Source organism: Ranitomeya imitator, chromosome 2, assembly GCF_032444005.1.
Source record: "Ranitomeya imitator isolate aRanImi1 chromosome 2, aRanImi1.pri, whole genome shotgun sequence".
NCBI lineage: Eukaryota > Metazoa > Chordata > Amphibia > Anura > Dendrobatidae > Ranitomeya > Ranitomeya imitator.
Window position 1 is genome coordinate 267,825,618 of NC_091283.1, and position 18,832 is coordinate 267,844,449.

At 37.5% G+C, this 18,832-nt stretch overlaps 1 protein-coding gene across 1 annotated transcript in view; it reads left to right on the forward strand.

The window, feature by feature from the left end:
• Positions 1-15,086, forward strand: part of GLP2R (glucagon like peptide 2 receptor) — a 127,579-nt gene extending 112,493 nt beyond the window's left edge. The window contains exons 12-13 of the mRNA XM_069749132.1: positions 958-999; positions 9,924-15,086. Coding sequence (XP_069605233.1) covers positions 958-999; positions 9,924-10,256 — 375 coding nt within the window. The 3' untranslated portion in view covers positions 10,257-15,086. The remainder of the gene's footprint in view (positions 1-957; positions 1,000-9,923) is intronic.
• Positions 15,087-18,832: the final 3,746 nt, after the last annotated feature.

Genomic DNA, 18,832 nt, shown 5'->3' on the forward strand with positions numbered 1-18,832 from the left:
TAAGCCAGCCCTCATGAAGCAACACCCCTGGATGTTTTGTAAGCTCTATCCCTCAAAAAACCCTCCTGAGACTCTTTAGAACCTCAACCCTTCATAAAGCACCACCCCTGAACTCTTTAGAAACTTTGCCCCTTATAAAGCCTGAAACTCTTTAGAACTACAACCCTTCATAAAGCACCATCCATGGACTCTTTAAAAACTCCACCCCTCATAAAGTACCACCACTAAACTCTTTAGAAGCTCCACCCCTCATAAAGCACCACCTCTGAACTCTTTAGAAGCTCCATCCCTCATAAAGCACCACGCCTTGACTCTTTAGAAGCTCCACCCCTCATAAAGCACCACCCCTAGACTCTTTAGAAGCTCCACTTCTCATAAAGCACCTCCCCTGGACTCTTTAGAAGCTCCACTCCTCATAAAGCACCACCCCTGGACTCTTTAAAAGCTTCATCCCTCATAAAAACCCACCTGAGACTCTTTAGAAGTTCCACCCCTCATAAAGCACCACCCCTGGACTCTTTAGAAGCTCAATTCCTCATAAAGCACCACCCCTGGACTCTTTAGAAGCTTCTCCCCTCATAAAACCCCACTTGAGACTCTTTAGAAGCTCCACCCCTCATAAAGCACCACCCCTGGACTCTTTAGAAGCTCCACCCCTCATGAAGCACCACTCCTAGACTCTTTAGAAGCTCCACTTCTCATAAAGCACCTCCCCTGGACTCTTTAGAAGCTCTACTCCACATAAAGCACCACCCCTGGACTCTTTAAAAGCTCCATCCCTCATAAAAACCCACCTGAGACTCTTTAGAAGTTCCACCCCTCATAAAGCACCACCCCTGGACTCTTTAGAAGCTCCACCCCTCATGAAGCACCACCCCTAGACTCTTTTGAAATGAGACATTCACTATATTAATGTATGGACATCTCCATTAAACATGCATTCTCTTTTCTTTTCAGGGTTTTGTGGTTGCTTATCTATACTGTTTCACTAATGGGGAGGTGAGTCTGAATATCACTTATTTGTACCGTATTTGCATCCAAAATTTTTATTTACCATCATACATTGCATTGTGGGAGCGTTTTTGTGTCTTCAAATCTGGGAGCAGTTATTTTAGGCCTCATCTCACACCAGACCTCTGTTGTGACCGCCGTCCCTGCACCTGCTACCTTCATGACATATGTGAGGTCTGGAAACGCAAAGAATGATCATCTCAAATATGATCTTTTTAAGGTTTCATACGCACAAACCAGGAGGAGAAAATATCTTCCTGCAAATAGCCTGTAGATTTATTCTCCATCAGTGAAAAGGTCAATTAGTCGTCTACTTCACGGAGCAGAAAAAATGTTAATTATGGCGTCCTGTAGAGTATAATCTAATGGAGACTCAAGGACGTCTGATCCCTGCACCGAGAGGCACAAGGACAAATAGACACTGAACCGTTACATCACTGCTGCACCGCAACATGGTGATGGAGGGGTTAATGTACTGCTGTGTACAAGAATATAACTACTATAATACTGCCCCTATGTACAAGACTATAACTACTATAATACTGCTCCCTATGTACAAGAATATAACTGCTATAATACTGCTCCTATGTACAAGAATATAACTACTATAATACTGCTCCCTATGTACAAGAATATAACTACTATAATACTGCCCCTATGTACAAGAATATAACTACTATAATACTGCCCCTATGTACAAGAATATAACTACTATAATACTGCCCCTATGTACAAGAATATAACTACTATAATACTGCTCCTATGTACAAGAATATAACTACTATAATACTGCCCCTATGTACAAGAATATAACTACTATAATACTGCTCCTATGTACAAGAATATAACTACTATAATACTGCCCTTATGTACAAGATTATAACTACTATAATACTGCCCCTATGTACAAGAATATATCTACTATAATACTGCTCCTATGTACAAGAATATAACTACTATAATACTGTTCCTCTGTACACGAATATAAGTAATATAATACTGCCCCTATATACAAGAATATAACTACTATAATACTGCCCCCTATGTACAAGAATGTAACTACTATAATACTGCCCCTATGTACAAGATTATAACTACTATAATACTGCCCCTATGTACAAGAATATAACTACTATAATACTGCTCCTATGTAGAAGAATATAACTACTATAATACTGCTCCCTATGTACAAGAATGTAACTACTATAATACTGCCCCTATGTGCAAGAATATAACTACCATAATACTGCTCCTATGTACAAGAATATAACTACTATAATACTGCTCCCTATGTACAAGAATATAACTACTATAATACTGCCCCTATGTACAAGAATATAACTACTATAATACTGCTCCTATGTACAAGAATATAACTACTATAATACTGCCCCTATGTACAAGAATATATCTACTATAATACTGCTTCTATGTACAGGAATATAACTACTATAATACTGCCCCTATGTACAAGACTATAACTACTATAATACTGCTCCTATGTACAGGAATATAACTACTATAATACTGCTCCTATGTACAAAATTTTATGACTACTATAATACTGCCCCTATGTACAAGAATATATCTACTATAATACTGCTCCTATGTACAGGAATATAACTACTATAATACTGCCCCTATGTACAGGAATATAACTGCTATAATACTGCCCCTATGTACAAGAATATAACTACTATAATACTGCTCCTCTGTACAAGAATATAACTACTAAAATACTGCTCCTATGTACAAGAATATAACTACTATAATACTGCTCATATGTACAAGACTATAACTACTATAATACTGCTCCTATGTACAGGAATATAACTACTATAATACTGCTCCTATGTACAAAATTTTATGACTACTATAATACTGCCCCTATGTACAAGAATATATCTACTATAATACTGCTCCTATGTACAGGAATATAACTACTATAATACTGCCCCTATGTACAGGAATATAACTACTATAATACTGCCCCTATGTACAAGAATATAACTACTATAATACTGATCCTCTGTACAAGAATATAACTACTATAATACTGCTCCTATGTACAAGAATATAACTACTATAATACTGCTCATATGTACAAGAATATAACTACTATAATACTGCTCCTATATACAAGAATATAACTACTATAATACTGCCCCTATGTACAAGAATATAACTACTATAATAATGCCCCTATGTACAAGAATATAACTACTTTAATACTGCTTCTATGTACAAGAATATAACTACTATAATACTGCTCCTATGTACAAGACTATAACTACTATAATACTGCTCCTATGTACAAGAATATAACTACTATAATACTGCCCCTATGTACAAGAATATAACTACTATAATACTGCTCCTATGTACAAGAATATAAGTACTATAATACTGCCCCTATATACAAGAATATAACTACTATAATACTGCCCCTATGTACAAGAATATATCTACTATAATACTGCTCCTATGTACAAGAATATAACTACTATAATAAAGCCCCTATGTACAAGAATATATCTACTATAATACTGCTCCTATGTACAAGAATATAACTACTATAATACTGCCCCTATGTACAAGAATATATCTACTATAATACTGCTCCTATGTACAAGAATATAACTACTATAATACTGCTCCTATGTACAAGAATATAAGTACTACTAGATTGTGGCCCGATTCTAACGCATCGGGTATTCTAGAATATGCATGTTCCCGTAGTATATGGACAATGATGATTCCAGAATTCGCGGCAGACTGTGCCCGTCGCTGATTGGTCGAGGCAACCTTTATGACATCATCGTCGCCATGGCAACCATTATGACATCTACGTCGATACTGTGCCCATCGCTGAATCAGAAACGTGAGATGTCTACGTCCTTTATGACATCATCGTCGCTGTGCCCGTTGCTGATTGGTCGAGGCCTGGCGGCCTCGACCAATTAGAGACGCGGGATTTCTACGTCGATGCTGTGCCGGTCTCTGATTGGTCGAGGCCTGGTGGCCTCGACCAATCAGAGACGCGGGATTTCCAGGACAGACAGACAGACAGACAGACAGAGAGACAGACGGAAAAACCCTTAAGGTACCGTCACACTAGACGATATCGCTAGCGATCCGTGACGTTGCAGCGTCCTCGCTAGCGATATCGTCCAGTGTGACAGGCAGCAGCGATCAGGCCCCTGCTGTGCTGTCGCTGGTCGGGGAAGAAAGTCCAGAACTTTATTTCGTCGCTGGACTCCCCGCAGACATCGCTGAATCGGTGTGTGTGACACCGATTCAGCGATGTCTTCACTGGTAACCAGGGTAAACATCGGGTAACTAAGCGCAGGGCCGCGCTTAGTAACCCGATGTTTACCCTGGTTACCATCATAAAAAAACAAACAGTACATACTTACATTCAGCTGTCTGTCCCTTACCGTCTGGTTCCTGCACTGACTGCTGGCCGCAAAGTGAAAGTGAAAGCACAGCACAGCGGTGAGTCACACAGCGGTGACTCACCGCTGTGGCTGTGCTCTGCTTTCACTTTACGGCCAGCAGTCAGTGCAGGAAACAGACGGCAAGGGACAGACAGCTGAATGTAAGTATGTACTGTTTGTTTTTTTACGATGGTAACCAGGGTAAACATCGGGTTACTAAGCGCGGCCCTGCGCTTAGTTACCCGATGTTTACCCTGGTTACCGGGGACCTCGGGATCGTTGGTCGCTGGAGAGCGGTCTGTGTGACAGCTCTCCAGCGACCAAACAGCGACGCTGCAGCGATCCGGATCGTTGTCGGTATCGCTGCAGCGTCGCTAAGTGTGACGGTACCTTTAGACAATTATATATATAGATAATACTGCCCCTATATACAAGAATATAACTACTATAATACTGCCCCTATGTACAAGAATATAACTACTATAATACTGCTCCTATGTACAAGAATATAGCTACTATAATACTGCCCCTATATACAAGAATATAACTACTATAATACTGCCACCTATGTACAAGAATATAACTACTATAATACTGCTCCCTATGTACAAGAATATAACTACTATAATACTGCCACCTATGTACAAGAATATAACTACTATAATACTGCCCCTATGTACAAGAATATATCTACTATAATACTGCTCCTATGTACAAGAATATAAGTACTATAATACTGTGTCATGTCGGACGCTATTCAAACTAGGGCATCCGACAGACAGCGGTAATTCCGCATTCGTCCACTATGCGCTCAGTGGCGCCGGCTAGATTTTATCTAGGTTGTCCGGGGTTAATCTAGCTGGTACTCGGATTGGAGGCTGGGTCATGCCCTCTGCCTTTAAATAGTTCTGCTGAACTTTGGGCGTCGCCGATTATAGCTTGTGTCTTGTGCCTGGTGATCTCGGTCTGGAGTGGTGGTCTTGGAGAAGTAATATCGTATCTGGTGATGTATTATCCTTTGTCATATTTCTCCTTCCTATATTTGTATTTGTTTTGCCCTGTGCACATTTTCGTATTTTCCTGTGTGACTGCGGCGTGGTGCGTTTTTCAGTTTTCCCTGTCTGTTCTTTCTGTGGGGATTGGTGTGTGGTCTCTTCACTGGGTGGCGGGAGGTGGTTTCAGCATAGGGCTGAAACAGGAGACAGGGTCAGGCCTGGCGGCCCAGACAAGCACACCTTTAGTGTAACTTCTGGGAGAGGGTCAGACAGGGTTTTCCTAGCCTGAGGGATATCACAGGGGCCCGGGTAACCAGCCTTAGTCTACCCAGTACACCCGTGACATACTGCTCGTATGTACAAGAATATAACTACTATAATACTGCCCCTATGTACAGGAATATAACTACTATAATACTGCCCCTATGTACAAGAATATAACTACTATAATACTGCCAACTATGTACAAGAATATAACTACTATAATACTGCTCCCTATGTACAAGAATATAACTACTATAATACTGCCCCTATGTACAAGAATATAACTACTATAATACTGCCCCTATGTACAGGAATATAACTACTATAATACTGCCCCTATGTACAAGAATATAACTACTATAATACTGCTCCTATGTACAAGAATATAACTACTATAATACTGCCCCTATGTACAGGAATATAACTACTATAATACTGCCCCTATGTACAGGAATATAACTACTATAATACTGCCCCTATGCACAAGAATATAACTACTATAATACTGCCCCCTATGTACAAGAATATAACTACTATAATAATGCTCCCTATGTACAAGAATATAACTACTATAATACTGCTCCTATGTACAAGAATATAACTACTATAATACTGCTCCTATGTACAATATAACTACTATAATACTGTTCCTATGTACAAGAATATAACTACTATAATACTGCCCCTATGTACAAAAATATAACTACTATAATACTGCTCCTATGTACAAGAATATAACTACTATAATACTGTTCCTATGTACAAGAATATAACTACTATAATACTGCCCCTATGTAGAAGAATATAACTACTATAATACTGCCCCTATGTACAGGAATATAACTACTATAACTACTATAATACTGCCCCCTATGTGCAAGAATATAACTACTATAATACTGCTCCTATGTACAAGAATATAACTACTATAATACTGCTCCTATGTACAAGAATATAACTGCTATAATACTGCCCTTATGTACAAGAATATAACTACTATAATACTGCTCCTATGTACAAGAATATAACTACTATCATACTGCCCCCCTATGTACAAGAATATAACTACTATAATACTGCCTCCTATGTACATGAATATAATTACTATAATATTGCCTCCTATGTACATAGTTATTAAGGTTGAAGGAAGACTATAAGTCCATCTAGTTCAACCCATAGCCTAACCTAACATGCCCTAACCTGTTGATCCAGAGGAAGGCAAAAGAAAACCATGTGGCAAACAGTAAGCTCCACATTGGGGAAAAAAATTCCTTCCCAACTCCACATACGGCAATCAGACTAGTTCCCTGGATCAACGCCCTATCAAGGAATCTGGTATATATAACCTGTAACATTATACTTTTCCAGAAAGGTATCCAGTCCCCTCTTAAATTTAAGTAATGAATCACTCATTACAACATCATACGGCAGAGAGTTCCATAGTCTCACTGCTCTTACAGTAAAGAATCCGCGTCGGTTATTATGCTTAAACCTTTTTTCCTCCAAACGCAGAGGATGCCCCCTTGTCCCTGTTTCAGGTCTATGATTAAAAAGATCATCAGAAAGGTCTTTGTACTGGCCCCTCAGATATTTATACATTAAAATAAGATCACCCCTTAGTCTTCGTTTTTCCAAACTAAATAGCCCCAAGTGTAATAACCTATCTTGGTATTGCAGACCCCCCAGTCCTCTAATAACCTTGGTCGCTCTTCTCTGCACCTGCTCTAGTTCAGCTATGTCTTTCTTATACATCGGAGACCAGAACTGTGCACAGTATTCTAAGTGTGGTCGAACTAGTGACTTGTATAGAGGTAAAATTATGTTCTCCTCATGTGCATCTATGCCTCTTTTAATGCATCCCATTATTTTATTTGCCTTTGTAGCCGCTGCCTGACACTGGCCACTGAATATGAGTTTGTTATCCACCCATACACCCAGGTCTTTTTCATTGACGGTTTTGCCCAGAGTTTTAGAATTAAGCACATAATTATACATCTTATTACTTCTACCCAAGTGCATGACCTTACATTTATCCCCATTAAAGCTCATTTGCCATTTATCAGCCCAAGCTTCTATTTTACATAAATCATCCTGTAATATAAAATTGTCCTCCCCTGTATTGATTACCCTGCAGAGTTTAGTGTCATCTGCAAGTATTGAAATTCTGCTCTGAATGCCCCCTACAAGGTCATTAATAAATATGTTAAAAAGAAGAGGGCCCAATACTGACCCCTGTGGTACCCCACTGCTAACCGCTACCCAGTCCGAGTGTGCTCCATTAATAACCGCCCTTTGTTTCCTATCCCTGAGCCAGCTCTTAACCCACTTACACATATTTTCCCCTATCCCCATTATTCTCATTTTATGTATCAACCTTTTGTGTGGCACCGTATCAAAAGCTTTTGAAAAGTCCATATACACTACATCCACTGGGTTCCCTTGGTCCAGTCCGGAACTTACCTCTTCATAGAAGCTGATCAAATTAGTCTGACGTGAACGGTCCCTAGTAAACCCGTGCTGATACTGGGTCATGAGGTTATTCCTCTTCAGATACTCCAGTATAGCATCCCTTTAGAATGCCCTCCAGGATTTTACCCACAGTAGAGGTTAAGCTTACTGGCCTATAATTTCCGAGTTCAGTTTTTGTCCCCTTTTTGAATATTGGCACCACATTTGCTATACGCCAGTCCTGTGGTACAGACCCTGTTATTATGGAGTCTTTAAAGATTAAAAATAATGGTCTATCAATGACTGTACTTAATTCCTGCAGTACTCGAGGGTGTATCCCATCCGGGCCCGGAGATTTGTCAATTTTAGTGATTTTCAGACGCCGCCGCACTTCCTGCTGGGTTAAGCCGGTGACATTTAATTGGGAATTTTTATCACTAGTCATTTTGTCTGCCATGGGATTTTCTTGTGTAAATACTGATGAAAAAAAGTCATTTAGCATATTGGCTTTTTCCTCATCCTCATCCACCATCTCACCCAGACTATTTTTAAGGGGGCCAACACTATCATTTTTTAGTTTCTTACTATTTATGTAGTTAAAGAATATTTTAGGATTATTTTTACTCTCTCTGGCAATGAGTCTCTCTGTCTCAATCTTTGCTGCCTTGATTTGCTTTTTACAGAATTTATTTAATTTTTTGTATTTATTTTTTGTATTTATTTTTATGTACAAGAATATAACTACTATAATACTGCTCCTATGTACAGGAATATAACTACTATAATACTGCCCCTATGTACAAGAATATAACTACTATAATACTGCTCCTATGTACAAGAATATAACTACTATAATACTGCTCCTATGTACAAGAATATAACTACTATAATACTGCCCCTAAGTACAAGAATATAACTACTATAATACTGCTCCTATGTACAAGAATATAACTACTATAATACTGCCCCTATGTACAGGAATATAACTACTATAATACTGCCCCTATGTACAAGAATATAACTACTATAATACTGCCCCTATGTACAAGAATATAACTACTATATTACTGCTCCTATGTACAGGAATATAACTACTATAATACTGCCCCTATGTACAAGAATATAACTACTATAATACTGCCCCTATGTACAAGAATATATCTACTATAATACTGCTCCTATGTACAAGAATATAACTACTATAATACTGCTCCTATGTACAAGAATATAACTACTATAATACTGCCCCTATGTACAAGAATATAACTACTATAATACTGCTCCTATGTACAATAATATAACTACTATAATACTGCCCCTATGTACAGGAATATAACTACTATAATACTGCCCCTATGTACATGAATATAACTACTATAATACTGCGCCTATGTACAAGAATATAACTACTATATTACTGCTCCTATGTACAGGAATATAACTACTATAATACTGCCCCTATGTACAAGAATATAACTACTATAATACTGCCCCTATGTACAAGAATATATCTACTATAATACTGCTCCTATGTACAAGAATATAACTACTATAATACTGCTCCTATGTACAAGAATATATCTACTATAATACTGCCCCTATGTACAAAAATATAACTATTATAATACTGCTCCTATGTACAAGAATATAACTACTATAATACTGCCCATATGTACAGGAATATAACTACTATAATACTGCCCCTATGCTATGTGTGTCCTGTGTGTGTGTTCTCAGAAGATTGATCATCCTCATTTTCTATTGATAGGTGAAAGCAGAACTCCGGAAACAATGGAACCTCTTTCTTCTCCAGTATTTTCCATGTAAAAGTTGTATCCTTGGTAATAAAGTGAAATATAAAACTCAAAGAGGTAAAAAGCCGAAGGGTCAATTGTTCTTGGAAAGTGAAAATTACCAGAATGGGAAGAAGAATGGTGGAGTGCAGCTCCTACAAGCCACGGTCAACATCTCCTCTGACCTCGGCCCCAATAACAATGCCCCACTGCAGTATTTTGCCCGGAGGAGCGTTTCGGAAAGTAGCGATGGAGGACTGACCTTGGGGGAGACAATAGAGGAGACTGTGGAAGACAGTGAAATCTAAGATTGTTATTGTAGGTCAAAAACTCATCATGGAAATGATTGGGATTCACTTATTCACCCATCAGTGGATGACCAGGTTCAAGACCTGGAAATGTCATCTGCACTCGGGTCGTTTCAAGGACAATCTTCACATGGATGTTTTCAAAGAGTTTACAACATTTCACCAGGAAAAATAAAAAGAATAAGAGAAAACATAAAAGATGTGAGTGAGGAACCATTACTGAGAAGAATGAGGAGAACATCTTCCATTCTACTGGAGAAGACCACCAACCAGGAGAATGACCGTCCCTGATATTTATGGACAGATATCTCGCCATGTGACGTCATGAATGTACTGTAAAATATATGATTATATCCCGATAATGGAGAGGTCCACCACTCTATCCTGCCATCACGTCGTCAAGAGCATCAAGGGGTTCGCTTTTGAGGTCTACAGAAAATCAAGTTTTTTCTAATTCTCAATTATGGAGGATCCTACATTTATGTAGACTTTTAGTGAGCCTTTTTGATCTCCTTTACAACATGATGACCGTGTAACATGTCCGAGATGCCTCCATGTATTGGTAGAAATGAGACAACATGTCCCACAAGAGGCTACGGAGACATGACCCATTCAGTCGGGGGTCAATTTTCCCAAACCATGCGACTTCCTTGTTGCCTTCTGGTCAAGATTTGTGAGCTTAGATATTTTAGGGTTCAGCATTGAATCATTTCTGCCATCAATGTGAAGGTTGACTTGCAGAATGTGTATAGATACTGTATATGTCTGTTTCGCCATATTTGAAGAGTCAGGACTTTCAGAGTTGTTTGTTCTACAAAAAGCCCTACTGTTCTTCACAGAAGAACTATGACCTCATGTGCGATACTGTATAGTACGGTCAAGACATAATATGTCAGTGTAATGAGGATACGTATGGTACTGTTATATAGACATCATATATCAGTATAATGAGGATACGGTATGGATGGTACTGTTATATAGACATCATATATCAGTGTAATGAGGATACGGTATGGTACTGTTATATAGATGTCATCTATCAGTGTAATGAGGATACGGTATGGATGGTACTGTTATATAGACATCATATATCAGTGTAATGAGGATACGGTATGGTACTGTTATATAGATGTCATCTATCAGTGTAATGAGGATACGGTATGGTACTGTTATATAGGCATCATCTATCAGTGTAATGAGGATACGGTATGGTACTGTTATATAAACATCATCTATCAGTGTAATGAGGATACGGTATGGTACTGTTATATAGACATCATATATCAGTATAATGAGGATACGGTATGGTACTGTTATATAGACATCATCTATCAGTGTAATGAGGCTATGGTATGGTACTGTTATATAGGTGTCATCTATCAGGGTAATGAGGGTACGGTATGGTACTGTTATATAGATGTCATCTATCAGTGTAATGAGGATACGGTATGGTACTGTTATATAGGTGCCATCTATCAGTGTAATGAGAATACGGTATGGTACTGCTATATAGACGTCATCTATCAGTGTAATGAGGATACGTATGGTACTGTTATATAGACATCATCTATCAGTGTAATGAGGGTACTGTATGGTACTGTTATATAGACGTCATCTATCAGTGTAATGAGGATACTGTATGGTACTGTTATATAGACGTCATCTATCAGTGTAATGAGGGTATGGTATGGTACTGTTATATAGACATCATCTATCAGTGTAATGAGGGTACTGTATGGTACTGTTATATAGATGTCATCTATCACGGTAATGAGGATACAGTATGGTACTGTTATTTAGACGTCATCTATCAGTGTAATGAGGATACGGTATGGTACTGTTATATAGACGTCATCTATCAGTGTAATGAGGGTATGGTATGGTACTGTTATATAGACGTCATCTATCAGTGTAATGAGGGTACTGTATGGTACTGTTATATAGGCATCATCTATCAGTATAATGAGGATACGGTATGGTACTGTTATATAGACGTCATCTATCAGGATAATGAGGATACGGTATGGTACTGTTATATAGACGTCATCTATCAGGGTAATGAGGATACGGTATGGTACTGTTATATAGACGTCATCTATCAGTGTAATGAGGATACGGTATGGTACTGTTATATAGACGTCATCTATCTGTGTAATGAGGGTACGGTATGGTACTTTTATATAGACGTCATCTATCAGTGTAATGAGGATACGGTATGGTACTGTTATATAGACGTCATCTATCAGTGTAATGAGGATACGGTATGGTACTGTTATATAGATGTCATCTATCAGTGTAATGAGGATACGGTATGGTACTGTTATATAGACATCATCTATCAGTGTAATGAGGGTACGGTATGGTACTGTTATATAGACGTCATCTATCAGTGTAATGAGGGTACAGTATGGTACTGTTATATAGACGTCATCTATCAGTGTAATGAGGGTACTGTATGGTACTGTTATATAGACGTCATCTATCAGTGTAATGAGGATACGGTATGGTACTGTTATATAGGCGTCATCTATAAGTGTAATGAGGGTACGGTATGGTACTGTTATATAGGCGTCATCTATCAGTGTAATGAGGATACGGTATGGTACTGTTATATAGACGTCATCTATCTGTGTAATGAGGGTACGGTATGGTACTTTTATATAGACGTCATCTATCAGTGTAATGGGGATACGGTATGGTACTGTTAAATAGACGTCATCTATCAGTGTAATGAGGATACGGTATGGTACTGTTATATAGACGTCATCTATCAGTGTAATGAGGGTACGGTATGGTACTGTTATATAGACGTCATCTATCAGTGTAATGAGGGTACTGTATGGTACTGTTATATAGACGTCATCTATCAGTGTAATGAGGATATGGTATGGTACTGTTTTATAGACGTCATCTATCAGTGTAATGAGGGTACTGTATGGTACTGTTATATAGATGTCATCTATCAGTGTAATGAGGATACGGTATGGTACTGTTATATAGGCATCATCTATCAGTGTAATGTGGGCATGTATGGTCCTGTTATATAGACGTCATCTATCAGTGTTATGAGGATACGGTATGGTACTGTTATATAGGCGTCATCTATCAGTGTAATGAGGATACGGTATGGTACTGTTATATAGACGTCATCTATCAGTGTAATGAGTATACAGTATGGTACTGTTATATAGACGTCATCTATCAGTGTAATGAGGGTACGGTATGGTACTGTTATATAGGCGTCATCTATCAGTGTAATGAGTATACGATATGGTACTGTTATAAAGACGTCATCTATCAGTGTAATGAGGGTACGGTATGGTACTGTTATATAGACGTCATCTATCAGTGTAATGAGTATACAGTATGGTACTGTTATATAGACGTCATCTATCAGTGTAATGAGGGAACGGTATGGTACTGTTACAGTGGGGAAAAAAAGTATCTAGTCAGCCACCAATTGTGCAAGTTCTGTCACTTAAAAAGATGAGAGAGAAAACAAATCCAGAAAATCACCTCGTCTGATTGACAAGATTTATTTTGCAAATTATGGTGGAAAATAAGTATTTGGTCATTAACAGAAGTTCATCTCAATATTTTGTAATATTTCCTTTGTTGGCAATGACAGAGGTCAGACGTTTTCTGTAAGTCTTCACAAGGTTGGCACACACTGTTGGTGGTGTGTCGGCCCATTTCTCCATGCAGATCTCCTCTAGAGCAGTGATGTTTTGGGCCTGTCGCTGGGCAACACCGACTTTCAACTCCCTCCAATGGTCTTCTGTGGGGTTGAGATCTGGAGACTGGCTGGGCCACTCCTGGACCCTCATATGCGTCTTACGAAGCCACCCCTTTGTTGCCCTGGCGGTGTGCTTGGGATCATTATCATGCTGTAAGACCCATCCATGTTTCATCTTCAGTGCCCTTGTTGATGGAAGGAGGTTTGCACTCACAGTCTCACGATACATGGCCCCATTCATTCTTTCATGTACATGGCTCAGTCTTCCTAGTCCTTTTGCAGAGAAACAACCCCAAAGCATGATGTTGCCACCCCCATGCTTCACAGTAGGTATGGTGATTCTTTGGATGCAACTCAGCATTCCGTCTCCTCCAAACACGACGAGTTTTGTTTCTACCAAACAGTTCTACTTTGGTTTCATCAGACCATAGGACATTCTCCCAATACTCTTCTGGATTATCCAAATGTTCTCTAACAAACTACAGATGGGCCCAGACATGTACTGGCTTAATCAGGGGGACACGTCTGGCACTGCAGGATCTGAGTCCCTGGTGGCATAGTGTGTTACCGATGGTAGCCTTTCTTACAGTGGTCCCAGCTCTATGCAGGTCATACACTAGGTCCCCCATGTGGTTCTGGGATTTTTTCTCACCGTTCTTGTGATCATTTTGACCCCACGGGGTGAGATCTTGCTTTGAGCCCCAGATCGAGGGAGATTATCAGTGGTCTTGTATGTCTTCCACTTTCTTATTATTGCCCCCACAGTTGATTTCGTCACACCAAGCTGCTTGCCTATTGCAGACTGAGGACACGGTATGGTACTGGCATGTAGACCCCAATATAATGAGGATACTGTATGGTACTGTTATGCAGGCACCTGGCAGTATGATGTGGGTACACTACGGTATTATACATATTAGACAGCTGTAGTTTGGCACCCAGGAGCGATATCTGTACAGGTTCAGCGCCGTGTGACTTCATGTCATTAATATATAAATATCTGGTTATAATTTTGCTTTATTTTTCTACGTTGCTTGTAAATATTCCACAAAATGATTTTATTGTCATAAAAAAATAAAAAGTAAATTCTACAAAATAACAGCACGACTGGAAAACTTCACCTGTCACTGTTCCTTCAGACGGCAGCAGCAGATAATGGGGGCATCCTGGCGGAATAATGAGGCGACATTAATGGATAGATGAGTTCTTCCTGTAACTAATAGAAATAGCTCTGACCCCAGCAGTCTGTCCCACAGAAGCCAATGTTAGAAAAGACAACAGCAACCACAGGTCCAACAGTGGCCTCCAGCTGAAAGGCGTCAGGAGAGAATTACTACTGTGTCCATCCAACATACTACTTTCATACTTGTACATAGGGGCAGTATTATAGTAGTTATATTCTTGTACATAGGGGGCAGTATTATAGTAGTTATATTCTTGTACATAGGGGCAGTATTATAGTAGTTATATTCTTATACATAGGGGCAGTATTATAGTAGTTATATTCTTGTACATAGGGAGCAGTATTATAGTAGTTATATTCTTGTACATAGGAGCGGTTATTATAGTAGTTATATTCTTGTACATAGGAGCAGTATTATAGTGGTTATATTCTTGTACATAGGAGCGGTTATTATAGTAGTTATATTCTTGTACATAAGGGGCAGTATTATAGTAGTTATATTCTTGTACATAGGAGCAGTATTATAGTAGTTATATTCTTGTACATAGGGGCATTATTATAGTAGTTATATTCTTGTACATAGGGGGCAGTATTATAGTAGTTATATACTTGTACATAGGAGCAGTATTATAGTAGTTATATTCTTGTACATGGGGGCAGTATTATACTAGTTATATTATTGTACATAGGAGCAGTATTATAGTAGTTATATTCTTGTACATAGGAGCAGTATTATAGTAGTTATATTATTGTACATAGGAGCAGTATTATAGTAGTTATATTCTTGTACATAGGAGCAGTATTATAGTAGTTATATTCTTGTATATAGGGGCAGTATTATAGTAGTTATATTCTTGTATATAGGAGCAGTATTATAGTAGTTATATTCTTGTATATAGGGGCAGTATTATAGTAGTTATATTCTTGTATATAGGAGCAGTATTATAGTAGTTATATTCTTGTACATAGGAGCAGTATTATAGTAGTTATAGTATTGCACATAGGAGCAGTATTATAGTATTTATATTTTGTACATAGGAGCAGTATTATAGTAGTTATATTCTTGTACATAGGAGCAGTATTATAGTAGTTATATTCTTGTACATAGGGGGCAGTATTATAGTAGTTATATTCTTATACATAGGGGCAGTATTATAGTAGTTATATTCTTGTATATAGGGGCAGTATTATAGTAGTTATATTCTTGTACATAGGAGCAGTATTATAGTAGTTATATTCTTATACATAGGGGCAGTATTATAGTAGTTATATTCTTGTACATAGGAGCAGTATTATAGTAGTTATATTCTTGTATATAGGGGCAGTATTATAGTAGTTATATTCTTGTATATAGGAGCAGTATTATAGTAGTTATATTCTTGTATATAGGGGCAGTATTATAGTAGTTATATTCTTGTATATAGGAGCAGTATTATAGTAGTTATATTCTTGTACATAGGAGCAGTATTATAGTAGTTATATTCTTATACATAGGGGCAGTATTATAGTAGTTATATTCTTGTACATAGGAGCAGTATTATAGTAGTTATATTCTTGTACATAGGGGCAGTATTATATTAGTTATAATCTTGTAAATAGGGGGCAGTATTATAGTATTTATATTCTTGTACATAGGGTCAGTATTATAGTAGTTATATTCTTATACGTAGGTGCAGTATTAAAGTAGTTATATTCTTGTATATAGGGGCAGTATTATAGTAGTTATATTCTTGTACATAGGAGCAGTATTATAGTAGAAAAAGCAGAAGTCCAGCGCGGGTGATGTCCATAAAAAATACCTTTTATTCCATATCAGTCACATGCTTAAAGTGCATTAAAATCATACGCGTTTCAACGGTCGTGCCGCCTTACACAATGAGTAAGGCGGCACGACCGTTGAAACGCGTATGATTTTAATGCACTTTAAGCCTGTGACTGTCACTGGTATGAATCACCCGTTTTTGTGTCTATGGATATGAAGATGGACTTTGGATTTATGTGCTTTTAACGAATATGGAATAAAAGGTATTTTTTATGGACATCACCCGCGCTGGACTTCTGCTTTTTCTTCAAACTACTTGCTGCACTGCATGATCCGTGCGCTGGGCCTGAGAGGAGGTGAGCTGATCTTCGTTGCTTTTTCTTTTCCAGTATTATAGTAGTTATATTCTTATACATAGGGGCAGTATTATAGTAGTTATATTCTTGTACATAGGAGCAGTATTATAGTAGTTATATTCATGTACATAGGGGCAGTATTATAGTAGTTATATTCTTGTACATAGGGGGCAGTATTATAGTATTTATATTCTTGTACATAGGGGCAGTAATATAGTAGTTATATTCTTGTACATAGGGGCAGTATTATAGTAGTTATATTCTTGTACATAGGAGCATTATTATAGTAGTTATATTCTTATACATAGGGGCAGTATTATAGCAGTTATGTTGTTGTACATAATAGGGTCAGTATTATAGTAGTTATATTCTTGTACATAGGAGCAGTATTATAGTATTTATATTCTTGTACATAGGGGCAGTATTATAGTTATATTCTTGTACATAGGAGCAGTATTATAGTAGTTATATTCTTGTACATAGGAGCAGTATTATAGTAGTTATATTCTTGTACATAGGGGCAGTATTATAGTATTTATATTCTTGTACATAGGGGCAGTATTATAGTAGTTATGTTGTTGTACATAGGGTCAGTATTATAGTAGTTATATTCTTGTGCATAGGGTCAGTATTATAGTATTTATATTCTTGTACATAGGGGCAGTAATATAGTAGTTATATTCTTGTACATAGGGGCAGTATTTTAGTATTTACATTCTTGTACATAGGAGCAGTATTATAGTAGTTATATTCTTGTACATAGGAGCAGTATTATAGTTATATTCTTGTACATAGGAGCAGTATTATAGTAGTTATATTCTTGTACATAGGAGCAGTATTATAGTAGTTATATTCTTATACATAGGGGCAGTATTATAGTAGTTATGTTGTTGTACATAGGGGCAGTATTATAGTAGTTATATTCTTGTACATAGGGTCAGTATTATAGTATTTATATTCTTGTACATAGGGGCAGTATTATAGTTATATTCTTGTACATAGGAGCAGTATTATAGTAGTTATATTCTTGTACATAGGAGCAGTATTATAGTAGTTATATTCTTGTACATAGGAGCAGTATTATAGTAGTTATATTCTTGTACATAGGAGCAGTATTATAGTAGTTATATTCTTGTACATAGGAGCAGTATTATAGTAGTTATGTTCTTATACATAGGGGCAGTAATATAGTAGTTATATTCTTGTACATAGGGGCAGTATTATATTATTTATATTCTTGTACATAGGGGCAGTATTATAGTTATATTCTTGTACATAGGAGCAGTATTATAGTAGTTATATTCTTGTACATAGCAGTATTATAGTAGTTATATTCTTGTACATAGGGGCAGCATTATAGTAGTTATATTCTTGTACATAGGAGCAGTATTATAGTAGTTATGTTCTTATACATAGGGGCAGTAATATAGTAGTTATATTCTTGTACATAGGGGAAGTATTATAGTATTTATATTCTTGTACATAGGGGCAGTATTATAGTTATATTCTTGTACATAGGAGCAGTATTATAGTAGTTAT